The sequence below is a fragment of the Micropterus salmoides genome, unplaced genomic scaffold (genome assembly GCF_014851395.1).
Source record: "Micropterus salmoides isolate LMB-PRFRI ecotype aquatic unplaced genomic scaffold, ASM1485139v1 Ms_hic_scaffold_14, whole genome shotgun sequence".
NCBI lineage: Eukaryota > Metazoa > Chordata > Actinopteri > Centrarchiformes > Centrarchidae > Micropterus > Micropterus salmoides.
In genome coordinates, this window is record NW_024040485.1 from 2,435,736 (window position 1) to 2,458,739 (window position 23,004).

Genomic DNA, 23,004 nt, shown 5'->3' on the forward strand with positions numbered 1-23,004 from the left:
CCTCTTTCTCCTTCCTTCCGTCTCTGGTTGATTTCTCCCCGGTGGTGGCTGTAATTCGCTTAGAGATGGATGGGCCGGTGCTGCAATCACCCCCCTTCCCGCTGCTTTTGATGGATCTCCCAGCTCGGCCGTTGGAGTCATTCTTCGAGCCGCTCTGCGTTAGCTACCCCTCAGTGGCAGACTGATGAAACAGCCAGCTGGAGAGGAGGGAGCTTCTATTTTAATGTATTTCTAAAGGCCCAAAAGTCAGAATGTACTCAAATGGTCCATATTATAAGCTAGGCCTCTAGTGCAGCCTGAATATTGGGGGACATGGACTCAACAAGTTGCTGGTCCTTGCTGAGTCATCATCTTGTAGTTCCTGCAGATTCTTATCAGCATGTGTTAAAACTGAGCTGAATGTGCTTTAAAATTTTGTTTTTTTTAATATATCTGGATTAATTTAACCTCTTAACATGCCCGCCCACGGGCCGTCAGGTCATGGCGGCAGCTTTTGTTATTCAATTTATATAGTGCCAAATCACAACAACAGTTATCTCACAGCGCTTTTCATAAAAGAGCAGGTCTAGACCGTACTCTATGATGATATTTACAGAAGCCCAACAGTTCCCACCAAGAGCAGCACTAGGCGACAGAGGCAAGGAAAAACTTCCTTTTAAGAGGCAGAAACCTCGAGCAGAACCATGGCTCAGGGTGGGCGGCCATCTGCCTCCACCGGTTGGTGTGAAGGAGAGAGAGCGGGAGGGAGAGCGAGAGAGAGTGAGAGAGGAACAGAGAGAGAGAGAGGGGAGGGAGGCAGCCTACACAATATACACACACAGAGGTACAGACAGTAAAGGTGATGTTGCTATAGACTAAACGAAAAATGGCACAGATATTTATAGTAGTGTTAATGATAACAATCGTAATGTTAATGATTATAATAACAATAGGACTAGTAACAATAGTCGTTGCAGCAGAGGGTGTCGAGCAGGAACACGGGGGCAGCAGGTGACTCGCAACCACAGATCCAGACTCCACAACCAGAAACACCTGCAGGAAGTGATAGGAGGAGAGAGGAGAGGGACGAGAAAGCACAAGACTACCAGAAAGGGGAGAAGTTGTGTTAGTAACATGCAATAATGGGATGAGGTTGCATACAGAGGGAGAGAAAGTAGAGGAGAGAGGAGCTCAGTGCATCATGGGAAATCCCCCGGCAGTCTAGGCCTATAGCAGCATAACTAAGGGATGGTTCAGGACTCACCTGAGCCAGCCCTAACTATAAGCTTTATCAAAGAGGAAAGTCTTAAGCCTACTCTTAAATGTGGAGATGGTGTCTGCCTCCTGAACCCAAACTGGAACCTGGTTCCACAAGAGAGGAGCTTGATAGCTTAACGCTCTGGCTCCCATTTTACTTTTGGAGACTCTTGCAACCACAAGTAACCCTGCATTCTGGGAGCGCAGTGCTCTGGTGAGGTAGTAAGGTACTATGAGCTCTTTAAGATAAGATGGTGCCTGACCATTAAGAGCTTTGTAGGTAAGAAGAATGATTTTAAATTCTATTCTGGATTTTACTGGAAGCCAATGCAGAGAAGCTAAGACAGAAGAAATGTGATCTCTTTTCCTGGTCCCTGTCAGAACACGTACTGCAGCATTCTGGATCAGCTGAAGAGTCTTAATGGACTTTTTCGAGCAGCCTGATAATAAAGAATTGCAGTAATCCAGCCTAGAAGTAACAAATGCATGGTCTAGTTTTTCTGCATCATTTTTAGACAGGATGTTCCTGATTTTCGCAATATTACGTAGGTGAAAAAAGGCAGTCCTTGAAATTTGCTTAATGTGAGACTTAAACGACATGTCCTGATCAAAGATAACTCCAAGATTCCTCACAGTGTTGCTGGAGGCCAGGGCGATGCCATCAAGGGAAACTATATCTTTAGATAAGGGTAAAACTTCTTTAAGCAGCCTAGTCGGGATGGGGTCTAAGAGGCAGGTGATGGTTTAGATGAAGAAATTATTGAAGTTAGTTGGTAAAGATTGAGGGAAGCAAAACAGTCTAAATATATTTCTGGTTCTACAACTGTTTCTAAGGTTCCTGAGTTAAGAGATAAGTTGGTGCCAGTTGAGGGCAGGTCTTGGTGAATTTTGTCTCTAATAGCTAGAATTTTATCATTAAAGAAGCTCATGAAGTCGTAACTACTGAGAGCTATGGGAATACTTAGCTCAATAGAGCTGTGACTCTCTGCCTGGCTACAGTGCTGAAAAGAAACCTGGGGTTGTTCCTATTTTCCTCTATTAATGACGAGTAGTACGCTGCTCTGGCATTACGGAGGACCTTCCTATAAGTTTTAAGACTATCTTGCCAAATTAAACGAGAATTTTCCAGTTTGGTGGAACACCAATTCTTCTCAAGTTTCCGCAATATTTGCTTTAATTTGCAAGTTTCAGTATTATACCATGGAGCTAACCGTCTTTGTTTTAGTATTTTCTTTTTTAGAGAGGCTACACTGTTGAGTGTCATTCGCAGCGAGCCTGCAGCACTATCAACAAGATGATCGATTTGGGAGGGACTGAAATTAGCATAGGAGTCCTCCGCTACTTAGTAAATGGTAATGAATTTAGAGCTGATGGAATCGCATCCATTTATTTATTTTATTTATTATTTTATTTTTTTTATTTTTTTAAACCTGTCCTGCCCAGCAGCCTGGTATAGAGTATGATGACCTGGATACCTGGATATATTGTGCCAGACAGATTTTACTTTAACAAGACAGTATTAAAATACTCCTTTGTCTGTTTTATTATTTATTTAATTATGTATTGATTTGTCCCCAGGCCGGACAGGGGGGCAGACACGGGGATGGGGGGGCACAAACAGACAGCACAGAGAAAGGACAAGACCTGTAAGAGAAGGGGGAAAGGGGGATGGAAGGTGGGGACAACAGGGAAAAGCAGTGGGAAACACAAATTGCAGAAAGCAACGAAACCTGCAATAGAACAGAGAGGGGGGCTTGGGGAGGAGAACACAGAAACAACAAACAAACACAAACAAAAACAAACAATAAAAAAAATAATAGTAAAAGACAACCTGCCGAACAGCAGCAATGAACAGCTGACATAGTAAGACAACTAAGAGAAAAATGAAAACAAGAAACAGTCACGCACACTAAATAAGCAACACAGCACAGCCACAAGAGCTGGAATAATAATTAATTTAAATAAGTAACTGAAAGCATCAGGAATAATTCTACCAGGGACAACCTAAATTTGTTTGTGTCTATGTGTGAGACTGATTGTGTCTGCGTGGGTGAATGTGTCTGTATGTGTGTGTGTGTGTGTGTGTGTGTACATGTGTGTGAGCATAAGCCTGTTAAAGAATGTAGTTGTTAGTGAGAGTGGGACGCCACGACTGTGCCACACCTACCCCAGCAACAGGCAGGCAAGAACCCCAGTAGCCAATAGGGGTGGGAGAAAGAAAAAGAATAAAATCAATCAAAAAAAACAAAGACTCCCAGATGCACCGCGATGCAAACGCAGAAGACCCCGACCCAAATGCCAGTTGACAACGTAATGCCGACGGAACGCAAAAAGCGTAACCCGCGGAAGAGCAGCGCCCGGACCGACCGCGGCGCGCACACAACATAGACCAGTACTCCCCCCCCACCCAGCACCCCACCGCCGCGCAGCGAACAACCAAAATGCCCAAATGCCACGCAATCATCAACACCAATGCACAAGTGACGAGCCCAACGCACACACTGCGCGAGCACGGCAACACCCAATGCCCAGCAGCCCCCTGCGAATCCCGCGTGCGAGGTCGGCCAAACGTAAGAGAGAGAAAACTGAACAACACGACAGCGAAAGCCAGCGGAGAGAAACACCAGCAGCAAGTCCCAGCCCGGCAGCAAACGCGCCGCACAGGTCACCGTGCACCCACCAATAAAAGTCCGCCGTTCCCCCAACCGCTGGGAAAAAACTAAGGCCGCCAGCGCCAGCCGACATCCCCAATGCCCAGCACTATCCCCCGGCCGCCTTGCAACACCAGCCAAACCAGCAACGAGGCAAAATCAACTAGCTCACCTGCATGCCACCAACAACCCCACCCACCCGTCAAGGGCCGAGAACTCCAGGCACAAACCCAGAACAAACCGGAGCGCAGCCCTGCCCCGCACCCACACTGCACATCCCGCCAACGAGGAAATGCCTCCCCTGGACTCCAATGCACAAACTAAACGCCCAGTAGCCATTCAGAGACCCTGCCCAGGGAAAAAGTACAATGCATCAAGATGCATCGACAATCGCCCCACAATCTCACCGCAGCCCACGAAACCGCAATTGGATCAACCCGCGCAGAGACCCCCACCCCCAGAAGCCAGGGCACCCTGCGACCCCCCCAAAGCGCAAAGGACCCCAGACCGCATGTCCCGGGGTAATCTGTACCCCGCCCCAAGGAAGAAGCGATAATGCGGGAGAACCAGGCCTACGGTCCCCCAACCCAGCAAGAGGCATCCCTCCCTACAGTGCAGGCAGTGCCAGCAGCCCCCGAGGCCAATCTCAGCCCCGCCAGTCAAGCACCCCCAAGTTGCCACTGCCACCCCCCCACCTCACCGTTCCCCCACAATCAGGAGCACTCCGAGCACCACCAGGCCATCGGAGCTGGCACAACCCCCTCCCCTACAAGAGAGCAGGTCCAGAGCAGCAAGGACCCCGCCCAAGGACAGAACGGCCCAACAGCCCAGACCCGAAGGTCGGCCCACATCCAGGAGGCAATGCCACTCAGGCCAGGTCAGGCCAGAAGACCCACCCCCGCGCCCTTCCCTCCCTAGCAGCGAAGCTTCCCACACACAAACCCACACCGTCCCCAAAGAAAAGAGACAGCAATCACCCCGCGACAGCAGCAACAGCCCCTCAGCCCTTGGGAGGGACTGAAATTAGCATAGGAGTCCTCCGTTACTTTGTGACTTGATAATGAATTTAGAGCTGATGGAATCACATCCTTAAATTTAGCTACAGCTCTATGAGACAGACATCTTGTATAGAAATTTTTGTCCAATGGCGTGTAGTTCAGCAATACAAACTCAAAAGTTATCAAACAGTGGTCGGACAAAGAGGGATTCTGTGGGAACACCACTAAATGTTCAATTTCAATACCATACACCAAAACAAGGTCGAGGGTGTGGTTAAAACTGTATGTTATGTGCACACAGCTGCTATGTTAACTTCATACTCATATGATACACCGTTTGAAAGCTAAAATCCATTTGATGCAAACCATTTCAAGATACAATCAGCGGGTACAATCAGTGCCTCTGTCAGACCAGCCAGTACAGTCAAAATTGACGCGACTCACCTATGAAGCCACATAGTAATCCATCGATCGATTATATTTCAACAAAAACTGTCTTGTTACGTTGTCAAAGGTCCAGACGATCTAATCCAGTAAAAACATTTAGTCCAAAACACATTATTCCATCAATAAATCCCCAGGAACTGCTGCCGCATCGTTTCATATTTGCCTGCAAAGAAACCACATCTGCGTCGAGCTACCAGCTAATACGGAGTGAAGCAGCAGCAGCCGCCTGTTAGACATACACTTAGAAAAACCTGTGTAAAATAGTCATTTTTCATGGTATTGGACTAGGTAAGGCTTTATGCCGTGGCCCCCCCAGCTAATAACTCCCAGCTATAGTTGTCTGCATGCATTTGTTAGCAAGAATTTTCTAGCAGAAACGAAAATGTTTGTAGTTTTAGTGTTTAAACTTATATTAACCAATTCCAGTAGTACTTACAATCATTCTGACTTTTGGCTTAGACACTCCAGAGTGTTATCTTTCAGACAGGCCCAAAACCATGCATATACTCTAATTGGTTCAAGAACTACATTCATTTACTTTGGATATGCCTTGAATAGAGCTGCAGAGCTGCAGCGGGTAGCTCAAAGCATATCACCAATAGAATATACTTCTTCGTCTCTACTAAGGGATAAAAGCATGTCATTTGTCACCAACCACATTCCAGACCCCATAGGTTATGTTGTTTTCCCCACCTTACTTCTGACGGGCAACAATCATAATTCACATGGCCAAAAACATGTAAGTATGAAAATCTGTCAAATAATGTATTTGACAAAACAAACAGTCCTGTTGTTCATCAAGTGGGGACAGTCTCTATTCAGAGCATTCAGTGATCTGCATTAAACTGTTGCATTTTCTATCATTGCTTTCTTTCAATTGAAGAAAGTAAAGATTTTCCATAATTTTTATAAGAACAATAGTCTATTTTGTCATTGATCCGTCAGTGTGCAGTTATTTGAAATCATCGTGCTCTCTATGATAGAGTTGAATGAACACTGGTTAGAAGAAACAATCCTTTAGTCCGTTTGCTGTGATAGGATTTCAGACGTGCGTCAACATGTCAGACCTTCCCACCTGGGCATTTCTAGAGAACTTGAGTTTCTCGACACCCTCCTCCTCCTCCATCTCGGAAACGTGAACCCTACATGAATATTTAAATGAGAAAAGCTGAGCTTCAGCCGGCTCCACAGCAAATCCACTATCTACAGTTGGATCATAATTCAATTTAAACATAAGACATTTATCACAAGGTGCACAGTGTTTTGTGGTTGCTTGTTAAATGTTTATAAGGCAGTGCCACAGGGAAGGTGAATGTGCTCAAGATGATGCTATCTGATTCCCTCTAATCCATCTGAAATCACTCTAGTGTGTGAATAATGGGAATGTCAATGAATAACATCTGAGGTTCAAAGTGAAATGTATTTTCCCCCCCAGATTAAAAGACTCTTGAGTAATCACATATGAGGGAAGAATCAGATATAATTGTGAATTTAAGATTCAGATTTTATGTTGCATGTTTACCCCAATTGGAAATAGGTCAATTCACTTTATTTCCTGAGATCAGGGTTAATCTGTACATTGTCATAAAAGAAAGGCCCATAACAAAGAAAAACTCTTATAAACAGATAAATGATTTACGATATATAGAGATTAGGAAGACCGGCTGTGCAATAGGAGCAATGTGTGGGATAGGCTTTTGGTGAATGGATCGGCTATTGACGATTGAAGGGAAAATCGTTTTTTCATGTGTTGTCTGTATATAGCCCCTCCTCTATCGTGAAGACCGCTCCACAAATGTGTCCAAAACAAATGGGCCTTTCAGACAGAATGCGATGACCGCACTGCTGCGCTGAGAAACCCATTATTTTCAGTCGCCATGATTTCCACGGCGGTTTGTCGCTGCGTCAAGAAAAGCGTAAGCACAGCACAGCGCACTGCTCAGCTACCTCGCACACACGCTGTGGTCAAAGGTCAAAACAGTTGAAATTTTGTGCTAAACCCATCAGTTTTGCGCTGAACCCCGCCGGCCAGCGCAGCACAAATCCTTCCTATCTGAAAGAACCATTTAAGCATTCAAGGTAACACTGAGAAGTCAATCGATCTATTTTCTTAGCTGTCAATGTCAGAGACCCACCTTCAAATAAGTTGAGTCCTCATGAGGATAGCTATGTTAACGTTAACTGGGTTGTCGAGGTTAGCACACTGTACATAGCTGCTGGTCAACATCGGTCAACTATAAATAGGAGGTACAACACAAAACATCTTCAAATCAATAAAGGGTAGGAAAAAAAAAATATATATATATATATATATATATATATGTGTGTATATATATGTATACAATGTAGTTAGGAAACAAAAACTACTTGATGACAATTTGGCAAAGATTGTGACCACGGTTATATAAACTAAAATTTACTTTTGGTAGGAAATGCAATGCGAAAAGTGTCAAAATCATGCACTTAGCATTGCTATTCACCAATCTTCTTCTTTAATTTGCATTGCTTCTGAATGAGTCATAATTGGTACTTTAAAAGGATCCTTATCAGGTATGTGTAGGCGCGTGTTTTAGGCATTTGAACAATTAAGCAATGAGATGTCCCATATATCTATATCCAAAACCAAGAAATGGGATCAATGATGTAAACGGGGCTCATTCCAGCAGAATATGAGGAAGTTTAAAGCTAACAAATGCCAACACTCTGGCTGCTGTAATTCTGACAGGTGGATGGAGCCATCTTTGTATTCAAGCACAGACCAAGGAAAGCACACATCCAAAACATTCATTACTCACATGTATACACATCACATGGGTGTCATCGGGGTCGAGAGCGTCCTTGACCCTAACCGTTGTGTATCACCTGGATAACAGGCAGCTGCTTTATGGCTGAAGTATAGATGTAAAGCAACCTGACACCTAACCTGGCTTGTGTTAGTTGGATTAGATGATATGATGGAAGCAGACTTTTCAAGGAGATTTTGGATTCACCTTCAAACAGGGTCAGTAAATATTCACATAATGTTTGGGTCTGTTTGCGACTTGTTTTGCTGTGGGAACTGTGTTCATTTTAAAGTAGTTACTGCAAAAGAGCATGCACAGTCATTCAACCTTCTGTTGATAAATACAAGATATGAAAGAGACCTTGAGGAGGCTTGATTCCTTGCTGAGAAATCGTGTGCCCGGGCAGGTAAACCGTCCAAAACTCCACCACAGAGGGAGAACAAAAATACGTTTTTAAGCAGTTTAAATGTAGATGTCCGTCTGGCCAGGGCAGAAGCAGAGCGACAGGGAGGCTGTAAATTTATGGGTCATCATCTGTTTTTGTGCATGCGCCCTTCAAGGTTCAAAAGCAGGACGTGGTAATGCAAGTCAATGAGCCCACCAGCCATTCAGAGCCATGATTTGCAAAGCAAGCGGACACTTTGGCCATTTGCTAAACGCATAAATAACAGTTTTTTTGTGAGTTTTTCATGTATAAATGTAACGGACAGACACACAGCCACGGGTCATTATGAGAAGGCTGTCTCTGTTTCTCAGTATCACTTTGATAGTTCCAGGTGTTGAAGGTAGACTTTGTTTTCATAACTCGAGAGTCATGATTCTTCATATTTACTGCTCCTCTGTGCCTCTGACAGTTACAGTGGCTATTTCTGAGATGGAGGGGAAAGTATCATTTTTTTAATCTGAAGTTTGTCGTTTTGTAGCCAGACTCCTGTGTGGGCTCAGACTTTGTTTTGTCTTATTTTTGCTCACAGGTGAGAAAATCATAAAATCATTATTGCACCAGATAGACCTGGTAAACCAGGTCATATTGTTTGTTGCAGCTCTTGCACGGTAATACAATGTCACGTATAATGTAATTGGACTTGATTGCTGTTCTTCACTTTACTCGCAGCACACATTAACACATTTGTCCTTAAGGTGTGCTCAGTCTGTTTATTCACCTTAAACAGCCCATTGTGCCTTGTATACAGTGCTACGGTCGCTATAGCTTTTTAGCAGAATCATCACAGAGAGTAAGTAGTATGCGTTTTCATCCACCAATCCAATGTGTGTGTAAATAAACCTGCGTTGAAACAGTGAAATTTTGAAAAAATAGGCAAAAGGTTTTTATGCTTGGCTGAGTTGGGATGAAAATGGATACAGACTTGGAGGATAATTTATTCTTAACTTAAACTTCACTCAAGCTCCCAGTGAAGACATCAGATCAATGTGGAGTGATGATGAGACTGTAACCTTCCTCACATCAATTCATGAAACTAACGAAATCTCATACGTTTTCCATCATTTCATTTAGTCTCGGCTTTTGTTTTAATTCTGCTTTCATGGTCAGAATGAAAGACGTGGTAGAGCATAGAGCAGAGTTTTTATCGTTGCTAAAGTAGAGAAGTGGACACAGTGTGTCTAAATGGTCACATCTTTGACTGCAAACACAGTGTTTATTTTCTCCTCATGTTGCAGATCAGCGTCATGGCATCTTTCAACTGATTTGAGCTTCTTTGGTTTCTCATCTGGCTATACTGCCCAGGTTTTACTTAAAAAATCTGAAACGGGAACATTTTCTTCCACACTCTGCCCACCACTCCCCTCCAGGCCTCGCTCACAACTCATTTATATCAAACAGCTATCCCGTGACTCCACATACTTGACTTTATTAGTTGACGTTTCTCACCTCCAAGGACGGCGTCACATCAGCGAGCAGTGTCACCCCACAGGGGCGTGTTAACTATCTCCACATTCGTCTCCAATCCCTGAAAATTTGAGCTGAACAAGGGCGCTGTGAGAATGATGTTGTCAGGCGACAGTGTGGAGTGAGAATGCTGATATGGCTTTCATCTGCTTGTCAAAGGCCAGGGAATTAATCAGCAGGGCTGAGGGCACTCTTTAATCTTGTAGATTACGTGCCTCACAGACGGTTTAGGTGTAGATTAAAGTGTACAGAGCAACCGCAGGTGAGATTTACTGTGGCGGGGTGTGTGGCTAAAAGAAAAGATGGACGTAGTTTAGAAATACAGCAATGGTTGTTTTTATTAAAGCCAACATGCGTGAGATTTTCGGTCAGTGACGGTCTTAGTAACATTTCTTACTCCAAATGCAGAACTGACTGTTGTCTCATGATGTTACCTCTGAGAAAGTGAGAGAAGTAAAAAAAAAAAAAAAAAAAGCCATCTAAAGATATTGTAACTCAAATCAATACTAGCAGGGTACTTTCCTCAAGCAGTGGATGTAGTGATGTGGTTTTGCTTGGAATTGGCTTCGCAGAACTTATCCTGAAAAAAGATGAACAGCCAATGGAAAAAGTCCATTAGTTAGTGTTTGTATTAACACGTGTCGGTAAGGAAATACAACAGATGATTACTTTAACATGGGGTTATAACTGAACTTGAGTAATCCATGTCACACTGAAACAGCTATGTTGAGAGTCATGTTACCTCCTGAATTATAATTTTGTTACTTGTACATATTTTGCGCTCTTATGCCTAAAGTTGAAGGTTCAGCCAGTCTTGGGGGAAGTCAGGGAGCCTGTGCAGCTAACTTTGCAAATAGCAATCCTGCAGAAATTTTGCACTAGTTGTTCACAATTTTTGACCTTTCATTATCTCTTCTGATTAAGGGGAAATAACTTTTGCAAACAGCTTCAGGCTACAATATGAATATGTCAACAGTAGTTAGATCTCTAATGAGGTGATAATCGAGTGTGCGAAGTCACAGAAACGTCTAGGCTTTTCTGGTTCCAGGTTTTGTCTTCATCAGTCTGATTGAACACGTTTTCCTCTGAACACAGAGGCCGGTAACCCGAGCCGCTGCTGACAGGCCCGCATTAGACCCAGCGGCTTCTCGTCTTCTCAGTCAGAATGAGGGGTAATCCCAGGTGATGATAGACACAACTTGAGCTGACGTCCCCTCAGCTGAACTTTTTGTCCGTCAAAGAGAAGATGTTTCTAAAGGAGCTGTGGTAGGAAGAATCCGGAGAGAGGTGAAGCTGCTGATGTCATTGTTGAGTCCTTCGGTTGGTCTTACCTGGTCAGGAATTGTTGAAACAAGGACCTACTTAAAATTTTGAATGAATTGGTGGATTTACTTTGAACCCTGTCGTACCCTTTTTATCTGAGGGCTGCATGTCTGACCACTGAAGTTGTGTGGCCTGTGAAAACCACAGTTTTGATCAAATTGGAAGGTACTCCTGTCATGCAGTCTTTTTGTGTCCACCTGAGACGGGCGGTCCTGAGGAGGTACAGGCAGGTGCCTCGGACTGAGGCTGATGGAGCCTTCGACTACAGCCAGGGCTCAAACAGGCGAGGCCTGCTGAACTCTGGTATGTTGGATGCTTTATTTGAGCCCATTTTTTAAATGAATATGCTGATTACTGACAGTGGTATCAAAATAATTAGAAAATAATAATAAAAAACATTGAGTCAAACAAAAAACTGGCATGATATTGTATGATATTATATTATATATTTTTCAAACACTAAATTCATATTAAAACACTTTTTAGCTGACATGAATATGTTTTAGGTACTGATTTAACCAAACAGTGCAGTTAGCAGCTGGACGGTTTGATTTTGGTTTCAACATTCATTTTTACACAGCCATTCGATTGTTGTTGATCATGAAGAGGTGCTAGAGGAGCTGGACACTGATAAATTACTCATGAAGTTTCATTTTGATCTGCAAAGTATCTTAAATTAAGCCTTCAAAGACAGCACATGCACATTACTTATTCATATCATGTAATAAAGAAAAGAAAAATTAATATAGACTACAAGAATTACACAAACTGTAGATTTTTTATTCAGTTTGCGCCACACAGCTATAGCTCCTGCCTGCGGTGTCTGCTGGGTTCTCAGTATTTTCCCCCTCAAATCTACGTATGCTGGGTTTTGTGTGTTCGGTGGTTATCCAGGTCTCCTCTGTGGGAGTCAGTAAAAACTAAACATTCTGTTAGTACTCTGCTCAGGTGCTGCTAGGGGCAGAGCAGCAGTCTGCTCCATGATGAAAAATCACTACCCAACATGCAACTCTGATCAATTCCGATGAAAACATGTGTTAACAAAACGCTTAGAACTAAGACAATAGAAATACTGTATATAGATTTAAACATTTAGTAAAACACGTTGCTCTGTCTTTAAATATCTGGGGGGGAAAAAGTCTGTGAATCTCGAGTTGTGATGATATCTCAGTACCTGTGGCAGGGTAAGCGTTTACGTTTTATTCATTTCTCTCTGCCTCTGTGTAGCAGCAGGATGATGGATTTGAACCTGTGTAATGGCCTCTTCTCAGCCAGCTGATGTAGTTGTGTTCTGGTATAATTTATCAGTCTGTGTGACCACCAAAATCTCTCCCCTCTGTGCTGTGATTATGCAGCCTTCTCTGCAGATCTATAGCTGGACGCTCAAATTGATGCATCACCTCTATTACAGTACTGAAGCCCTGATGCTCTTAGCCAGAATAGGTTTTAGTGTAATTTGGAGCTACTGTCAATCATTTTCTGCCACTGGTGCCGCTACACAAACAAACAAGTTAACCGGGGCTGAATGCAGTCAGCTTGTGAGTGCAGTAAATATACTAACACTTGCCAAAAGCAAAGCCAAAGCATTATAAACAGGACTAGGGCAGCAACTGATTTCTGTATCAATTATAAGAGCAGTGTTAATTCTGTGTTAGTTAATTTTCTGACAATTAATTCGTTGTTTTTCAGTGCCGTGCCCATCCACCCCTTGGTATTTGTATATGGTGTGATAAATCAGTGTTTCCCACACATAGGCTTTACTTGGGCGGGCCGCCCAGGTAGATTAACAGCCTCCCAAGTAAATTTGGCGACCCATTTTAAAATCGTTTTTGATTGCTGCGCAGCGCATATTCGCTCCGCACATCATCTCACTTGGTCTCTCTCTCTCTTGTAAATACGGACAACAGACCTGTCTGTGAATTGAATGGTTGGTATCATAAACACCGCTGCACAAGTCTGTCCAACACAGCGCTGTCAATATCGGCGACCCATCTTCATCAGTTAATAGCGAGCATGTAAAGATCCTAGCTAATAAGGATAGCTATGTTACTTTGGAAAACAGCTGTCGAAGTTAGCACGCTGTATAACTGGTAGTCAACAGGTGCATTCGAGATAACTGGCTGACTTTCGCCGACTTGACAGATAGGGGAATAAAAACAGCGCCGTCAAGTCAGACACCTGCATACTTGCATACACCTCGCGGGAGGTAACGTTCTTTTATGCTGAGAAAAGCGGTGCAAATTTCGACAATTGTTGGCAGGCATGCAAAATTCGGCATAACACCTGTGACGGTCGACTGCCCCCACGCTGTAAATCTGTGGGAAACACTGTAAATGATTCATGAAATGGTTAGCAACAGGATTATTAAGCTCAGCATGTCTGATAAAACCTTCGTTTTCACAGATCCAAAACTGCATGCAGTCAAATTTACATTTGTGATGTATGGAATCAAAGCTGTGATCCTTTTGGTTACCAGAACCTTTTCCTTGGTACCATGTGGCACAACTCACCTCCAGGCAGTACATGGTATTATATCATAATTGCGCACACATTCTCTCTGTCAGACACTAACACAAAACTCCCATTTAGGCCAATTTGTTTTCACCCTGAGTTGTTCTGGAAGAGCGAATCAGAGGCAGAATAATGAGGATGGAAATAAAAAGCCGGCATCATTACCTCCGTCTTTGTAGCTCTGTCCTCGGGCTGATCCATCTGCTGTCCCTGAACGCCCCGCACAGGAGGAGCCGCAGTCTCCCAGGTGTTTTAATTTCATCTTCAGCATCTAAAATACACACATGCTGTCACTCTGCCCGAGCCTCGTGTGTGTGTGTATTCATCTATTCAACTTTTCAAGTGTAAAGGTTGTAAGTTGTAAAAAAAACAGATTTCCATAATGTTTCTGTAGTGGGGAAAGGGCACTACAAAGAACCTTTATATAAATAAAATAAAGTCAACCCAATGGTGATTTGATTCTACTGCACTCTGTTTACCCATGTTTATTTCTCTCTAAAGCATCCAGCAACTGATTTACTGACTGATTGATTCCCAATGCAGTTAGCAACAAGCTGATGCTCCTCTTACTGATGCACTCCTTGCTTTTTTCAATTTTCCTTCATTTCTTGCTAAAATCCACTTCCTGTCAATGTAAGGAATAATAACTGTCTGAAGCAGGCATTCTTAGCAAATGTGACTCTGTGTTGGTGTTTGCTGAAGAGAAAATGAAAGTACAAAGAGGCATTCAATCCATTCATTCATCCATTGAGTACAGACGATAAACCCTAACATTACAACGAAATGTTTCCTAAATCCACCCAAAAAACTACATAAAAATCTGCTGCAAAACTGCTTTGAGTTTCCGTTCCTGCTCAAGAAAGCAAAAAACACAGATGACCCGTAACAAAAAGTTATTTCTTTATAAATAATACGACGAAATGATTTAATGGATATAAAAGAATGCCAGCACAAAATGTGAGGGCTCCACATTTTCTATCGGCAGTCAGTCTTTACGCAGAGTAAAGAAGTGATAATGTAGTATTATACTTGGTGTGCTAGCTTAGCTATTGTCTCCCAACACTTCTAACTGCCCCTGATAATGGTGTAAAAAGTAAATGTGAAATAGAAAGTATCTCTTTTGTTGGAGTAAGCGGGGGTTCAGACCAAGAACAGCCCAGCAGTGCTTTGTTGGGGGAGTATCGTTTAAGGTACCGGCAACAATCTCTATTTTTATATCATCCAATTATGGCTACTCTAGATGGCCGATAGGTGATTCGCTTGCCAGTGGGCGGTGTTATGTTGCAGAATGCCAGCATTTGGTGTCAAAGACAAAAATGACTTGTATTTGGGCCTATTATCTTATGTTTAATATCACAATCCAAATTATATCCATTTCTTAACTACTACGTGGGGTGTCAGATCCAGGGAAAAGCACGACATGTGCTCCACCAGAAACATCTCTAAATATACAGTAGAAGATTTTTATGTCATCTTAGATCTGTTACTAAGTTAGTTAAAATTGCCTTAATATCGGCACATGGAAAAAAACAATTGTAGATCATCCCTTCACTCATCGATATACGATTCGTTTTCCATTAATTGACAAGACCTTGGCGGGCTGCCACAGTCTAATTGGCTCCACCATAGTTTCAAAATCAACTGAAAATATTTTTACACATCTCATAATTACATTACAGACCTCTAACATTGTGTTTTGTGAGCGCTGCTGTTGCAACTTGCACGCTCACACTTTGGCGCACACACTTTTCTTTTGAGGTAACTACGGTAACGTTAACTGTCTGTTTCTGTCACTTGTTTGTGAGAAGGCAATTAAGCTAGCACCTAAATTTGGATTGCACACATATTCAAGCCTTTATGGTAAATCCACTGAAACGGCCCAGAGCGAGCTGACAGGCAGGTTAGCGACTTTATCCTGTGTGTTTCTCTCTTTACTTTGTTGCAGTATGATAGTCCTGCCTGAAGAGAGGCTGTGAAGTCTTCATGTTACGTGATACGAGAACCACAAACACATTATTTATCAAATTGGGTCGGACTTGATGAATTTAGCGCGAGGATACACGTGACAATGTTCAGTTTTCAAAATAAGGTGTCTATACAGTATGGAAATTAAAAATTAATTGAATTATATTAATTTTGGACCAAATTAATGCATTTAACTTTAAAATATACAAAACACATTGAGCCAGGTTTGCCTTGGCACCTCCGCTGTGTCAATGGACCGGCTCCATTTAAATGAACGAGGGCTGCGTTTTAATGCTGAGTCGGTCTGAAGGCAGCCTACCTCTTCTTGAATACTAAATATCAGTGGATCTCTGGTTTTCAGTTAGTCCTGCACTCAAAATTCCTTGTAAATGCAGGTGGTGTCATTTTCAACACTGCAGCAGGTATTTCTTTCCTTGACTGGCACAGGTTTTACTGAACCCGCGGCAGATGGGAGATTGTGGTTGAACCTGGTTTCAGCTGCTTCACATCGGTGACACTGTGTCCTTGTTTTCATGTAAAGTGACACCCTGTTGTAAGATGGATTGCCCGCAGCCTCACTTTTGTTGCAGCTCAACTTTCAGTCACTTCCTTTGAATGTTCCCTCATCTAATCCGCCACATGGCAGAGCTTTACAGGTTGACTCCAAGACAATGTGAACTGTGAAATCTCAAGCATGAACATTACGTGAAACATTGGTCTCCATTCTTCAATTTTCAATTCAATTCAATTTTCTTTATATAGCCCCAAATCACAACAACAGTTATCTCACAGCGCTTTTCATAAAAGAGCAGGTCTAGATGTGCAAAAACTGTTGTGTGTAGAAGTCCCTATTTCTTTTTGTGGATATGATTTTACACATCACAAATGTAAAAATACATATTTGTAGATAGTGAAATATTTGCGCATCATAGTACGTATTTGTTTTCTGTGGCTTACAAACATTAAAGTCCAATAAAGTCTTCCATAGTTAAGAACCACTGTTTTACAGAATTGCAAAATAGATGGATAATGTACCAAGTGGCACACGAATAACATCGTAGGATACTGGTCGAGATACAATGTATCGGCCAGTATTTCTTTTTTAACACATTACCAAATTTAAGGAATCGTTCAAATGTTAATGTTATCAAAGAGTTAAACAAGATTTGTACTGTGCGGGACATTTTATAGTTATTTTATAGTAGAAACAAAAACTTGTCAAACGATCTATCAGCAGATATAAAATTTGATTTTTAACAGTGAACTCTACTGAAAATTATATTGGTATCAATAACAAGTATCCACAACAGAGACATGAAAAAACAAGTCATATTTTAAAAGGCTGCCTATGAAACTTGTAAAAAAAAAAAATAAGCTACACACAATATTAAATGAAAGATGTGTGGTGTGAGCATACCCTCTGAATAGCATATATAGCCTTTCATCAGTTCAATAATTCTTATAATAAGTAATATGTAATGTATTCTTTTATCCTTCATGTACTGGTGCTCTTTGTCATGTCTGTTGCACTTTATTGTATTTATTGGTCAATATTGGGATTGATATGATGGGTCCGTGATCACTGTTTCAAAAGCATTTTATAAGTCACTTTAAAGCCCAGTCTTATTAATTGATCGATGGCTTAAATTTGCTGGTGTATAGTGTTTGAAAGGGGTCCCTTAAGTTACCCCTCATCGCTCCGGCCTGTATGTGGCAAGTATTTGGTGAACTCGTAATGAACACAACTCTGGAAGGGTTGCCTTGACGAAAGGCTGTAAACACAAGCCTTAGCGAAGTGGATTAATCTCCGTACTCCGGGGGCTTCCGTCAAACTCTGCTGCGCCTTAGCCAAGAAATAAACTGTGGAGGTGTTAAGATGACCTTACATCACCTTAGCGTAAAGCGAAGGGTACCCTGGGAGCTCTGTAAACTGTCAGAGCAGGGGCTCCTGGGAAATAAAGTCACATGCCTCCCTGAAGTTTATTGTCTGAGTCTGAGGGAAAGATGACTCTTACAGGTATGGTGCACATAAGGTGATGTTTGCTTTCAGATCCTCTGTCAAGTCAGATGAAAGTCAAAGATTTATCAAGTAATTAAAACACATGAAGCCTGCTTCATGTAATCTATAAAATATCTTTACAAGCTATCAGCTACTGACCCAAATAAACAAATTCTTACCCTCACTGGGACTTATTAGTCAGTCTCAATTGTTTTATACTGAGTTTACACTTAAATGGTGGATATTGTAATGCAATTTGCAGTCATCTTGAGGATTTAGTTAATCTCTCTGCTTGGAGACTGGTACAAGCAGTGCTGTTAGTCATCATAGAGTTGTAATAATAACAATGTAATATTCATAACATAGTTTCCTGTAAATATCATGGCACACATTCTGTTTCTCTCTGGTCTTCGGCCCAGTTTGTTTCTTTTGAACTGTTTGTGTTGAACTGGATGAAGTTTGGTCTCTGATGCTTTCTTCATTGATCGTCTGTCAGAGGAGCTAAATGCTGCTGTGACCTTTCAGTTGTGGTCTGCTGCTCCTTCATACACAAAAGCACTGACATTTTACTGAAGACACTGTTCTGACAGTCGCAGCCATTGATCAGGGAGCAACGTTCATAGATCTGAGCACACATGGGGAAGTTTGAGGATTTTTACTGGTTGTACATTATGTTCTTGTCATGACAAGTAAATTATATTATTTCCTGATTTGTTAGTTGCACCGAATGCATGTTCAGTCTGTTAGGGTTATATAACTCTTAACAATTCTAGATGCCTGCTTTTAGCTTGAATGGTCCATCTTTACGTGTTCTGGAAATGTATTAAAGTCCAGTGCCTGTCTCTCTTTGAATCAATACAGCTGTCAAACAGAGCTTTAGCTCAGCAGTTCATTGTAGAATTTTAAAACGGCTCTTGACAAAACATTTTCAACTCAAGGCCATCTTATTGACTTTCTCTAGAGCTTTTGACCGTTGCACATGGTCTTCATGAGCAGACGAAGTTTGCACAGTATTAATGAAATTTACTCTGGGCACCTCCAGGACTGGGCTCAAAGTGGAGCATGACAGTTCATTCTTGACCTTGGAAACAACACAGTTAACAAAAACAATCTCAATTGAAGGTCCTCTTATGTGCTTGTTCCTTAGCTTTTGACTACAGGTGCTTATAATAATGGAATTAGAACATCTGTAGTTTTGTGAGAACTGAGCAAACTCCATCAGCTGACGACGACCACATGATACAGAAAGTTCCAAAACAAGTGAGTACGACGACCTTGAGTTGAGACTGTTTTGTGAAATGCATACAATGCTCAGCTTTCCTTTCTGTTTTACTGTGACAAAGTACGCACTATTGTATTCTCTCAATCTATTTTAGATTTGTCACGCCAAAAGAGTTACATGTGTATCCACGGTTCTTCCACTGTCTGTGGTGTTGAGGAAGGAAAAAGTCAGAATGTTCCTTTGACTTGTAGTTCAGGGGAACAAGGTAATGTAAGGTTTTGCAGATGAGTTGGGTTCTTGAGGACATAATTACTGGATTTTATTTGGGGAAAAAGCTGAAGAACTGCCCTTGCAATGGATACTTTAGAATGGGACCAGAATAAATTGATAGTATCGACCATGAAGGACTAAACTAGTTAAAAACATTAACAATTCTTGTCTCACTTCCATTTTAGTTAAGTTTATTCAGTTGTCAGTAAACACACCAGCTGGAGCGCTGCTCCCTGCTCCTCTAGCCCAAGTTTAGCAGCTCTCAGCCGGCCAGCAGATTTTCAATCGCCCGGCAGAGCGGCCTGGCCCTCTCCACACAACGCTCTGAAGCCGCGGGGACGTACGGACAATCTCAACGTTGATAGGCTATCGCAACTCTCGTTTGAGTTGAAAATATTCAACTCATGCGAATTCCTTCGCGTCGCCGGCACCGCCCCCTTCGCGCCGCCCGACAGGAAATCGCGGCTCTGTGCGACTTTGCATTGACTTTGTATGTAAACTGACCGCCCCGAACGCTCGCTTCGCTTTTGGTCTGAAAGCACCATAAAGAAACGTCTCCTCATTAGCTTAAAAGGTTACTAGTTTGCTTAACCTCAGCTCCTCCATGGTCACTATAATCCTTTCTTCTGCTAACCAACCAACTCAAAACTGAAATATACTACTAATTTAACCATCGATGTACAGTACGTGAACAGGACAAACCATTTTAGTCTAAGCATGTACCTTATGTTTTTAACCCTGAACAAGTAGGCCTAGGTATCGGGGTGTGATGTCCCACTTCAACACATCCACCATTGTGTCCCTGAGCAAGACACTTTAACCCCTAGTTGCTCCAGAGGCGTGCAACCTCTGACATAAATAGCAATTGTAAGTTGCTTTGGATAAAAGTGTCAGCTAAATAAGTAAAATATAAATGATGAGCCACGATAATTGGGTTCACGAGATTGAGACAAGAAAATTCAATCTATCTAAAAGCGTTAATTTAAGGTGAAGATGTTTGTTTATGTAAAGGGAAACACAAAATTCAGGTGGCAGGTGATAATGCAGTGCAGCTCTCAGGTATTCTGTGTTGCTTTCAGATGGGTTTCTCATGTAGATCAACTTTTTCATGTTATATCATCCCTGCTGAGTCAGCACACACTATTTCTCCTCTCCTCTTTGTGTCTTTGTTTGGGGAAGTAATCTCTTTAAAAGTGCACGTGGCACCTTTTCACCTTAATGATAAATTAATGAATTTTAATTCAGTTATAAACACCTGCACTTTAATAGCTCCTTTTTTCAGCAGCATTTCTGTGTTATATGTTCAAAACATTCTGCACATTCAGAATCTCTCCCTCATCAGTGTTTCTTTGACATGTGGAGAAGTAAATTGTTTTATTACGAGAATAACGTCCTCATTTAATGACATTTCTTAATATTTTTTAAGTCTGCGTGCCCTAAACTCTGCTGTGCATTACGTTATTGCTCTGCTGATAGGATCCCCTTCAGACTGTTTGGATACCGAAAATAAGTGAATCACTTGTGATCAGACAGAAATCTGACCACAAACCCATACACGTTAACTGCAGAAGCTCTGATAAAGTGCAGCTCACAGTCTCAAACAGAGCACGGTTGCGCTTTAGTTTTTAGATGTTTATATTGTTATGCAAAGAAGTTTAAAATCAAGGGCAACTGGACTCTGTTGAAGATACTTGATGACTTTTCGTCTCTCATCCAAGAGACTTCTTCAGTTCTGACCTACTGGTAGGGAAGCTACCTCTGTGGGGTCGTTGTCAAGATGATCAATATTGCTGGTTTGTTTGTGCTCCTGGCTGTTGTAATGACAGTTGTTATGGTTGTTGGAGCCACCCGAGGCCAAGTCTGAAAAATTGATCTGTGGCATGAAAGCGTTTGAAAATTGTCAATTAAGTGAGTCTAACCTGAAGAGAAATCTTGTCACGTTTTAATCTCTCGAAATCTCGTCACAGCCCTACCTACGTAGTGATGCAGCTAGTTAATTCCTATAAATTTAGCATATATTACATAGCAGCCAAAACTTTCTCTTTCCCAGCAGTCAGGAAAAAGGCAGACAGACTTTTCTTGGTCTTGAGAAGCTGCAGCATTTTTTAACTGATGCACTGGAGCCTGCACTGGAGCCTACACCATACAGTTACTGCCAGCTAACCTTTCCCCTGCTCCACTCGCATTCACCGTCACTTTTTGCCGCGCTCTCTCTCTCTCATTTGCTCAACCACATACTCATTACGTACACACAATACGCACGTCCCTATCCCTTAAAGGAGCTACGCTGCTCTTTTAACAGCACCTTTCACCTAGATGTAAGCGCCCTCGCACAGTGTGTGAGTGAAAGTCATTGGTAGCCCATTGATATTGGTTAATGCTTTCCAGCGTCTTCTGTGATGAAAATGAAAGCTTTGAAGAGTTGAAAGCACAATGTTATTGTCTCCAGGTTTCTTACATTCTTTATCTGGTGAACATTTCTCCAGGAGGATTGTCAGACCTGATGGCAGTGGTTTATGCTGTCAGGAGGTCAGTGTAACGCTTGTTAATAGTCGTGTCTTTGTTGTTTGTTGCAGGAGTTTGTGGCTGCTGTGGGCCACTGAGGCCAAGGTACAAACGCCTTGTGGACAACATCTTCCCTGAGGACCCCAAAGTGAGTAACTACAAGCATTACACATCCTCAGTTAAATGAAAGTTATTTGGTCAAAAAGCAATCATGACTTCTAAGACTCGGCTGGTCTCTGGCATGGCCTACATGGGCATGTAACTGCCCTTAGAGTTAAAATCCAGTTTTTGAAATAGAGATGAATAAGGTAGATTAGAGATCAAATAGAAAGGCAATGTGGAAGTTATGTAGCACCTGTAAAGGTCTGAATTGGTACTTGTGGATCTTGGATCTTGTGTAAAATGGGGCAGTGCGATGGATGAAATATGTATAATGTGAAAGGTATCACTTGAAGAACCCACAAAGAACTCAGTTCACCTGAGGTTTACTGTGTTTAGTGTCTTGTTTCTCATCATTTTGATTTTATCACCCTGTTTTGCCTCAGTTTTAGCTCTCTGATCGACCACGTTTCCAGCATTGTAGATGAAATGTTGTTTGCTAACAAATTTGCCATATGTTTTTTAAGATAGTAATAATATGGGCATGTTATCTTCAAAGCATAATTGCAGATTTTGATATTTTTCCTCAAATGTACCTCCAAATAGACCATAAACTGTAGAAAAAAGGTCTAATCCTGTTTCTACATTTGACAGCAAAGGCCAGTCACCCAGCGGGCCTTTAGCAGTGTGTTAACACTGCGTTTGGGGCCCAGTTGTTATCACAGTGTTGAGATTGGTGCGACCCAGTGACACTTCCACCACCAACAAGCTTCTCTGCCACCACACAGAAATAATTGGACAGCCACGGAGCTACATGAAAGTTCCAGACATTTAAAAATCTGGCTATTAGATGTGACATCGGCTTTGATAACAGAACCATGACAAGTTATTAGCGCCCGTTTTGATTGTTAGAACCTCTGTTAATTAAAACGCTAAATGTTCATGGAGTTTGTCCCTTACACAAGAGAGGGATCACTTGCTGAGACCCGGAGGAGCTGAAAACACTCAGGGGACAGCCAGTCTTGACTTCCCTCCCTCCTCTTTACGTAGGACACCTGGCAGCAATATATTTATATTGGCTGTCTG

General features: G+C 42.1%; 1 protein-coding gene across 2 annotated transcripts in view; it reads left to right on the forward strand.

The window, feature by feature from the left end:
* Positions 1–23,004, forward strand: part of efr3a (EFR3 homolog A (S. cerevisiae)) — a 171,573-nt gene that overhangs the window by 47,460 nt on the left and 101,109 nt on the right. For both annotated transcript variants that reach the window (XM_038717238.1, XM_038717237.1), the window contains one exon: positions 21,891–21,967. In XM_038717238.1, coding sequence (XP_038573166.1) covers positions 21,891–21,967 — 77 coding nt within the window. The remainder of the gene's footprint in view (positions 1–21,890; positions 21,968–23,004) is intronic.